The 10,506-nt window shown below is 38.7% G+C and overlaps 1 protein-coding gene across 1 annotated transcript in view; it reads left to right on the top strand.

Moving 5' to 3' along the window:
• The window catches only part of LOC135486610 (lipoamide acyltransferase component of branched-chain alpha-keto acid dehydrogenase complex, mitochondrial-like), a 31,984-nt gene extending 22,067 nt beyond the window's left edge, over positions 1 to 9,917 (top strand). Inside the window, exon 10 of the mRNA XM_064769545.1 lies at positions 8,051 to 9,917. Coding sequence (XP_064625615.1) covers positions 8,051 to 8,218 — 168 coding nt within the window. The 3' untranslated portion in view covers positions 8,219 to 9,917. The remainder of the gene's footprint in view (positions 1 to 8,050) is intronic.
• Positions 9,918 to 10,506: the final 589 nt, after the last annotated feature.

The following is a 10,506-nucleotide window of genomic DNA, read 5'->3' as shown; positions in this document are numbered from 1 at the left end:
TGAAACGGCTTGGCTCGACAGTAAATGTGATTTTACATGAAACAACAGTGGAATTGCCAAACTTGTCCCTTCAAACTGCTGTTGATCACATCACAACTTGCACTGGAGCAATCTTGATTATTGGATACGATGCATTTGCAGTGATGTTTCATGAAAATGCTTATTATCTCTTTGACTCTCATAGCAGAGACAAGCATGGTAACCAAGTTCCTGATGGAACATCAGTATTGTTAAGCTTTGGTGATGACTCTCAACTTCAGTGTTATATAAACAAATACGCCAATGATTTGCATCAACTTATTTTTGAAGTGACTTTCTTCAAAGTTAGTATCCTCACACCAAAAGCCTTTCGATTAGCACTGAATAGACAACATGATCCACTCCATTTAAGCTTACCGGTACGCACCAGAAATATCACTGAACCTTCATCAACCACTGTTCCAAAAAAGATTAGAAAAAAAGATGAAAAAATTAACCATTCTGATGATAAGAAAATAACCCAACCAAATATTTTGAAGACACCTGCACATACAGCAATTTCAGAAAATGAATGCATGTCTGAGACAATAGTCTATCCGAATGACAGCACGACTCCCTCCATAAATGCTTCGCATAGTGCCACTTCAACCAAAGAAAGATTATCATCAAATTGTCAGAAACCACTGTTAGATCATCTTGCGACATATTTCATGGATCAGAACGAAAAACATGAAAGGAAGAAAGCGAAAATGAGGGCCTACATACGTCAGAAACGTACTAATCCAGATTATAAAGCCAAGGAAGTCAAAAGTAAGCAACTGGTTCGTGCTGATCCAGATTATAAAGCCAAGGAGGTCAAAAGTAAGCAACAAGTTCGTGCTGATCCAGATTATAAAGCCAAAGAGGTCAAAAGTAAGCGACGAGATCGTGCCGACCCAGACTATCGAATTAGGGAAAATGAAAGAGGAACATCAAGCAAACAGAAACTGCGAGCTGATCCAAACTATAAAGCCAAGGAGGTCAAAAGTAAGCGACGAGATCGTGCTGATCCAGATTATAAAGCCAAGGAGGTCAAAAATAAGCAGCGGGTTCGTGCTGATCCAGACTATAAAATTAGGGAAAATAAAAGAGGAACACCAAGCAAACGGAAACTGCGCACTGATCCAGATTATAAAATCAAAGAATTAAAAAGTAAGCAACATGTTCGGCAAAATCATGAAGTAAAAGTCAAAGAACGAAGAAACAAACAAAAAAGTCGTAGCGATCCAAGAATATATTCCATTGAACAAAATAATGATTTATCGAGAAAAAAGAAATACAGATGTGCTGAGGAATTCCAAGAAATTGAAAGAGAAAGAAAACGATTTAAGCGGTCAAGTGATCGAGAATATAGGCACCAAGAAATGCTATCCAATAGAATGCAGAAAAAGATATCTAGAGCAAACGCCAATTACCAGTCTGTAGAAAAAACATTACGACAAAAAAATGAGTATGGTTCCAACCTTGACAAATGCATAGACAAATTTCATCAAAAAATTAAAATTGGTCCCCTTTATGTTTGCACGTGTTGTCATCAAACGTGGTTTAAAGATTCTGTCATTGATATCAAAAGAGCTAGTGTATCAACGGCACAACAAGATTTGTTGGCACAATGTAAGACTGAATATATATCTGTTGACAACAAAGAATGGATCTGCCGAACTTGCCGAGATTCCGTCAGTAAAGGGAAAATCCCAAAATTGTCAATTGCAAACAATGTTGGCTTCAAAGTAAAAGACAAACCACAAGAACTGGAATTGTACCAGTTGGAAGAAAGACTTATATCATTACGCATTCCGTTCATGCAAATGAGAGAACTTCCAGTTGGTGGTCAGAAGATGGTGAGAGGCAATGTGGTCAATGTCCCAGTAGATGTGTCAAAAACAGTTAGGTCTCTACCTAGAAATTTATCCGATATGGAAACCGTGCCAGTAAAACTCAAAAGGCGAATGCAATACAAAACCAATGAATTTATTGAAAATATCAGACCTACTAAAGTACTTAACGCTCTGAAGTGGTTAAAAGACAATGGTCCTCTTTACAAAGATATCACTATCAATGACCACAACACTTGGAAGGAATCTTTACACCAGCAACACTCTGGAGCCATGTCAGAATTTGTTGACACAGCAGGATCAGAGCCTCGCCCAAGCACTTCACAGTTATTGAAACAGGATGAAGATGGTATTGTCAATTTTGAGATGATCACGGAAAACGGCAAAGATATATTTTTTAGTGCTGACCCAACAGCTTCTTCACCTGTGCCAAGCACGTCCCAACTGAAAAGAAACCGTCAAAATAGTACACCTCATTTTGACATTCACATTGCCTCAAATACAGAGGATAAAACTAATGATAATGACACCGATGATGATAGCGATCATTTCAGTGAAGTCGACGAAACAGAAAAAACATCTGGCAACATGGACACAATGCTCGATGCTCCGGAAGTTGCTGAACCTCAGGAATTCATATTTGCCCCTGGAGAAGGCCAAAGACCACTAAGCATATTTCAAGATAGTAATGCAGAATACCTTTCATTCCCAACAATATTTTGTGGAAATGGTAGATCTGAAAATGACATACCAGTGCACTATAGTGATATCAGCAAATATGAATTGAGATCCGTAGATCGCCGAGTTTCCCAGAATATTCCTAATCTTTTCTTTAAATTGAAGAAAATACAAATCAAACAAATATCTGATAAAGTGAAGTTAGCTGTACGGCGTTGCAAAAGCAAAGGAAAAGCTTACACAGCCGAAGATGTGTTAAACAGCAATGTTCGAGATAATATTGTTCGCTTGGATGAGGGCTATTATATATTCAGAACCATACGGAATTCCCCACCCTACCTCGAAAACAAGAAAAAAGAAGTTTTTGCTATGATACGACAACTCGGAATACCAACTCTGTTCATGTCTTTGTCAGCTGCTGATACAAGATGGTCACCACTCCTTAAGACACTCGGCTTGTTGATTGACAAAGTAGAATATACTGATGAACAAATAGAGCAGTTTAACTGGCAAACAAGAAGCCGACTGCTTAGTGCTGATCCTGTAACCTGTGCTAGATATTTCGATCATAGATTTCAGCAATTCATGAAAATTGTTTTGAAAGGACCACATTACCCACTGGGCGGTGAAATTAATGATAGCTTTTATAGGGTGGAATTTCAGAATAGAGGTAGTCCACATGTACATATTGCTCTATGGATAGAAGGTGCACCAAAGTATGGCTCAGCCTCTGAAGAAGAAGTTGTGAACTACATTGATTCTGTAATTAGCGTATCAGCAAATGTCAGTGAATCTGATAAACCATTCCTTGCATTGCAATATCACAAACATTCAAAGACATGCAGAAAAGGTAAGCATCCAGTGTGCAGATTTGGATATCCAATGCCACCAATGAGAAGGACAAGAATTCTGGAACAACTTGATCCAGATATCGATGAAGAACTTCTGAAAAAATACAAGGCAAATTTCACCAGAATTAATGAGACTTTGAATGAAATGGGTGACGGAAAAGATGTCGTCCTCACGTTTGATGAATTTCTTGCACAGTTAGACATGTCAGAAGATGAGTACATCAAAAGCATTCGGTCATCCCTAAAATGTCCAAAAGTATTCCTAAAAAGAGAACCTTCAGAAATCCGTATTAATCCATACATGAAGCACTTACTTGGTGCCTGGCAAGCTAACCATGACATTCAATTCATTCTTGATGGATATGCTGTGGCAGTCTACATCATTGCATACACCTGCAAATCCCAGAAAGGAATGAGTGCTCTTCTTGACACCGCATCCAAAGAAGCAAAGGCAGACAAGATGGAACTCCGACAAGCTGTTCGCCACATGGGAAACAAATTTCTCAATTCTGTTGAAACGGGAGCACAAGAGGCAGCATATCTTGTACTACAAATGCCAATGACGCGCTGTTCACGAGATGTGGTCTTCATAAATACCAATACCCCTGAGGAACGGCCATTTATATTAAAAGACCGAGACAAATTAGAGAAATTGTCACCACAATCAACTGATGTACAGACTCTTGGAAACATCGGCCTCTATGCTAAAAGACCATTTTGTCTTCGAAAATATTGCCTTGCTGATTATGTGGCATGCTTCACCATTACATATCCAAAAACTGAACATGATGATGATCTCTTTCAAGACAATGTAGATGATTACCCTTCTGATGATTCCAGTGAGCTTGATGACCAAATGACTTCAAAACATGTTCACAACATAGATGAGGACCATGATTTTAACGTAGAAAAATCCTACGTCACAAAGAGTGGCATGAAGATAACGAAGAGAAATAAACCTAAGGTCATCAGATATGTCAAATTCAATAAAGACAACGATTCTGAAGCTTATTATAGGGAGAGAATATTACTGTTTCACCCTTGGATGACATCTGAAAAAAACTTGCTGGGGGATTTTGAAACCTATGAACAGCATTACAACTACCTGAAAACAACTACACCTATTGAAGCCAAACGAAGACAGTATGAACAGAACATTGACGAGTTACAAGAGGCTATTGCCCAAGCAGAAGAAGGCGATATCATTGAGCAAGATGAAATTGATCACACTATCCAAAGTAGCGAATGCTTATTCTTTGACCCTGAGCGTGCAAATAATCAGAAGACTTATGACATTGGCCAAGACATTGGTATTTCTGTTCGTCCACCTGGTCAAGAAGTTGAATTGATTGGTAAAAGATTGCCAGATGATCAGTACAAAGATTTGCTTCGAACTTTGAACCATAAACAAAGAGAGTTCTTCACACATATCGTACAAAGATTGAAGACCAGTGATGATCAACTGTGTACTTTCCTAACAGGCGGGGCAGGAGTTGGCAAATCGCAAGTTGTTAAAGCCCTATATCAATTCATGCTAAGACACTTATGTTCCGAAGAAGGTCAGAATCCAGAGGATCTACGAATACAAATAATAGCCCCCAGTGGATATGCAGCATATGTTGTCGAAGGCTCTACAATACACTCAGCATTTAGTATACCATTCAAAAAGAATTTCAAAGCTGACTACATACCCCTGGTACAAGAAAAACGAAATACACTACGAGCTAAATATAGGCACTTAAAAGTCCTTATCATCGACGAGATATCTATGGTTGGCTGTGGTATGTTCTCCTTCATTCACCAGAGACTAACGGACATTTTAGACAACAAGAACCTATTTGGAGGAATACATGTCCTTGCCATTGGTGATATGTATCAACTGCAACCATGTTTTGACAGTTATGTGTTTGAAGATTCAAATGCAACGAATGCCTACTTGGCAGGTAATTTTTGGCAAGAATACTTCTTTGTGTACGAACTTGATCAAATAATGAGGCAACAAGGTGACATGACATTCGCCAACATCCTAAATAGATTAAGAACAGGAAAACAAACCCAAGATGACTTGACTCAATTAAAAAGTCGTATGATTACCCAAAATGATCCAAATTATCCTGAAGATGTACCTCACATATTCTTGCTTAATAGATTAGTCGATGCTCATAACAACAAACTTTTCGATAAAGCAACTATGACAAAAGTAACAATTGATGCTCATGATGTTCTCATAACAAATGTTTCGGAAAAACAAAAACAAAAGATATATGACAGCCTAAAAACAATAGACACGTACAAAGCCTCTGCAAACCTCCAAAGGACACTCAACATTGCTGTTTCCCTCACATATTCAACAACAATTAACTCCGATATAGAAGACGGCATAGTAAATGGCTCATCCTGCATTGTAAAATATATTGAATTTAAAGACATTGTTAAAAATCCGTCCATTATATGGGTTCAATTCGAAGAAACAAAGATTGGACAACAAAGAAGAGCAACCAATCGCTCCCTTTACTCAGACCACATCGACAAATCATGGACACCTATATTTGCTGTCAAACGTCAGTTCTTATGGGGAAAACATCATACCATTATGAGAAGTCAATTTCCCTTGAAACCCAGCAATGCAAGAACTGTCCACTCTGCACAAGGGGGCACATTCAAAAAGCTTGTGGTTAACATGAACACTAACCAAGTACTGCAAACAACACCAACAAATTTAATGAAACATTCACATTATGTTGCTTTAAGTCGAGTCCGATCCATCGATGATCTGTACATCCTTGACCTCAATGAAAGTGCCATTTCGCAATCAGCCAAAGTGATCAAGTACATGAGATTAATGAAGCAGAAAAACAAACTCTCCTTGTGCTACACACCTGTCTACCAGGGAAAAGAACTTGCCATTGTCTTCAATGATGCTACATCAGTGTATGATCATTTTGATGAGATTAAAAAAAATCAAACCATCACAACAGCGTCCGTCATTGCACTTGCAAATTCTCGGTTGAAACAATCTGATCACACTGAAACATATGCCTTACCAAATTTCAGACTTGTACGTAATGATCACCAACCGACAGACAATATCATGAGACCAATGCATGGACTGATGCTATACATAAAAAAAGACATTACTGTCTTGGAAACAACAACCGATCGAACAGACACTTTTGAAACAATCCTCCTGCACTTACAGCCTCCGCAATCTATCTCGTGTAAACAATACTATGTCCTTTTCATAAACGTGTATCCAAATTCCACTTGGTCAAAACTAATCAATAATTTCCATACTTGCCTTTTGCCCTACCAACAATTAGAGAGATTCTTCATCATTGGAAATTTCAATAACATTGACAAGCCAGTACTAGCTAATGATCCAGATTCAGCGAAAGCAAACAAGATAATGGTCAACATGTACCAGAACGACTTGGAAACCATCATGATGCAGAGATATCAATTTGAACAATATATTGGAGAACCAACCACAAAAGGTCTGCCAAAACATTCCAAAAGGGATGAACATCTGTTTACACAATCAGATAATGGTATGTTCACCGCCTATCAATCAAATGAAGAAACAAGCACGAAAAAAAAGAAAAAAGTTTACATTAGTGTCCACATGCAGAATTAGATTTAGTGTTCACCAATCAATTGAATACCCAGTACATCCACTCACTGCACATAGCTGACCAGAGTTGGTCAAATCATCAAATAATACAAACTGCCCTGTCTTACCAGCCATCAAATCTACTGAAAATTGTCTACCACAATGCTAGATCTGTCTACGCACACTTTAGTGATTTAAAACCGGATCCAAACATAACCGCTGCATCTATTGTTGCATTAGCAGAAACACGTTTAAAACGATCTGATACCGACAAGAACTATTCTATCACTGATTTCCAGCTTGTGCGCAATGACCAAAATACTGCCAACCCTGTGCAAAGACCACCTCATGGTCTAATGATTTATGTGAAAAATGATATAAGAATAATGGAGAAACGATTTATTACCACCAGTAACTTCGAATCTATATCTCTTTGCATCCATCCAAAAGACTCCAACACAGTCATTCATGTCATTGCAATCTACACAGCACCAACTTGCACATTTCAAAACCTGGTCTATAGACTACAAGAGTGCCTCTCAACATATGAACCAACTGAAAGGTACCTCATCATGGGCGATTTCAACATGAAGTCAATAGCTAATACTGAAAACTACAATGCTAAATTAGAAACCTATATGTTGCAAGGATTTGATTTCACACAGCACATGACAAAAAACACCACAGATTTTGACTCAACGTTAGACCTAGTCTTCACCAACACTGCTTTATCACATGATATTGAACTTGTCGATGTCATTGACAATTATTGGTCTGATCATAAACTAATATATACCACCCTGTCCTATTACTAGCCATTCCATATATATGTATGAGTACGCCTACCAGGGTACCTATCACCTATTCACATATCGCACATAATTAACAGTACTAGATTGCTTTCTACGGTGAGCACAATGGCCCCTGGCCGTTTCATTCATTGATGATACATGAGACTTGTAAGAATATTCAAAGACTTGAAAACTGTTACTCTGTGTGTTTTGGTTACTTGATATTCTATTTAAATGAGGTAAGCTCTCATGTCAATCTATTTTCAGGCATTACCAAGGTTCGGCTCAAATGGTGAAGTCATCAAGGCCCATATAATGCAAGTTAGTTGGTCAGCCGATCACCGTGTAATAGATGGCGCCACGATGGCTCGTTTCTCAAATCTTTGGAAGTCTTATCTAGAAAACCCCTCATCAATGATCCTGGATTTGAAATGATGGACACAATATGAAAAGGCGCTTTCTAGGTTTAACTGGTGTTGCGTGCTAAACTAACTGACTTATGTGTGAGTTTCAATGGATGACGGCTTGGTTTTCTTCATCAGAGATGCCTGTTTCTTTTAGGCGGCTACCGGTCATGATGTAATGTGGGTGTAATTTGGTAATGGCAGTCATACAATCATGTATTATAGTCGTGGTCTGTGGCCACTGGCCGTAATCCGCCAGAGTGAAACCACAGGACTTCTAGGAGAAGAGATAACAGTTTCTAGTGTTTTTAGTCTGAATCTGCAGAGCATTTCTAGAAAGTACACAATAAATGGCTGGCGTTGTACTTTAATTTCTCTGTTTAGGCCACTTGTAAGTTTTCGAAGCATCCTGCTTGATATAGGCCATATACGTGTTAGTTTTCAAAGCATCCTGCTAGATATCATCTCCGAATCAGTTATGCATTGCAACGCTAGTAGGATGTATTGGTTGATGTCTTCATACAAGTGTCCAACATATACCAGTATGTACTGGTAGTAGGCAACTGAATGAGTTCTTCTGATTAACTCAGGGGGGGGGTATTTGAAAAATTTGCTGTCAAGAGTTTGAAAAACGTGGCAAGAACTACAGGTGACACTAGCTGATCATGTATTCGTGGTTCAGAGTTCATGATTTTAGAGTTCGATACAAGCAAGAATTCATAAAGACTACAAGTAATCTCCAGGGCTCGAATTTTGCTGCCGTGGTGTCCTCGTCTGCATTTCCTGGTACCCATGGCCAAAATGCCTTGTAAATTGTTGCCAAAATAATTCATCATGAATTAGAGATATGATTCTCCTACAGCTGAATGATCTTGTTGCATACAAGGTCAAACAAGGTATCTCCACATTTCTATGATAGGTAATATTATGTTCTAGAGACCAAGGTATATCCACAGTTCTATGATACATGTAGTTACTATCATGTTCTAGAGATCAAGGTACATGTATCTCCACAGTTCCATGATAGATACTACATGTACATGTATTACATGTACTGGAGACCAAGGTGTCTCCACAGTTCTATGATACATGTAGTTACTATCATGTTCTAGAGACCGAGGTACATGTATCTTCACAGTTCCATGATAGATACTACATGTATTATGTACTGGAGACCAAGGTGTCTCCACAGTTCTATGATACATGTAGTTACTATCATGTTCTAGAGACCGAGGTACATGTATCTCCACAGTTCCATGATAGACACTATTATGTTCTAGAGACCGAGGTGTCGCCACAGTTGAGGAACAAGGTGAAATCTACTGTATCTGTTTCTGGAAAATAGTCAAATGCATTATGGCAGCTAAAAGATCCACAATTGTCTTAAGTTTCCGAGGTAAGATGTCTTGACTGGGACCAAAGGTCTCATCTGAAACATGGCTGTGCAAAGACAAGTACATCACTCTTGATGATCAACGCCAACGTACATGTATTACTAAAAACTTCTTGAGTTTGTTTCATCGGAGCGCTCGGCTTCAGCCTTACTCAGGAAAGTATACATGTTTCTGACCCAGTAGCTTTAACTATTCCATTGGATTCCATAAGAATACATGGAAGAATACTGGAATACATGGTGATTGGTTGTGTTGAGATTCTATGGTAGTATATGTACTGGCATTGTTACAAGGAGTATGGTTTTAAAATCATGCTAATAAACAACATATCTCAAACTCCAAATCTTTTGTGTATTTCTTGTTCATAAAAAATTAAAGGAGTTGAGGGGCTGAAGCTAGTTTGGAAGACAATGTCACAACCAAGCACTGCCAAGTAACATCAATCGATGTTGTTGGTCTTGGCTCTTGATGACATTCAGTTCGTCAAAGGACTGTTGCATCTCTACTAACAGTGGATCATCTCGACTACAACACAGGAGCCGGAACTTGACCCAGTGTACATAATAGATGCAGACTGCACACCACTTTTACGATACTGGGAATAATCTACACTTGGGTGTACTGGCACCTACATTGTCTTGTCTGCGGGTCGGCACAACCATCTCTCGTGTCCCCTCTATTAAGTCTGTCAGCATGGGTTTAAGCCATAGCCATCATTTAAAGCATTGTCCCCTATGGCTTTGGACTGTATGAGCATGTCATCAAAAGACCCTGCTACATTGTATACAAGCAGGAAGAATATTCAGGTGGCCAAATTCATTGTTTAGGATGGACAAGTGCACACTTTAAACGTGGACAGGGTACATTGTATAGCCAAGTTCTAAAAAACCTGACTCGAATTGTCCCGTGTATGAATAAAAGAATA

Source organism: Lineus longissimus, chromosome 4 (assembly GCF_910592395.1).
Source record: "Lineus longissimus chromosome 4, tnLinLong1.2, whole genome shotgun sequence".
Classification (NCBI taxonomy): domain Eukaryota; kingdom Metazoa; phylum Nemertea; class Pilidiophora; order Heteronemertea; family Lineidae; genus Lineus; species Lineus longissimus.
The sequence above is the reverse complement of the archived record's forward strand: the minus strand, read 5'-3'. Positions and strand labels throughout refer to the sequence as shown.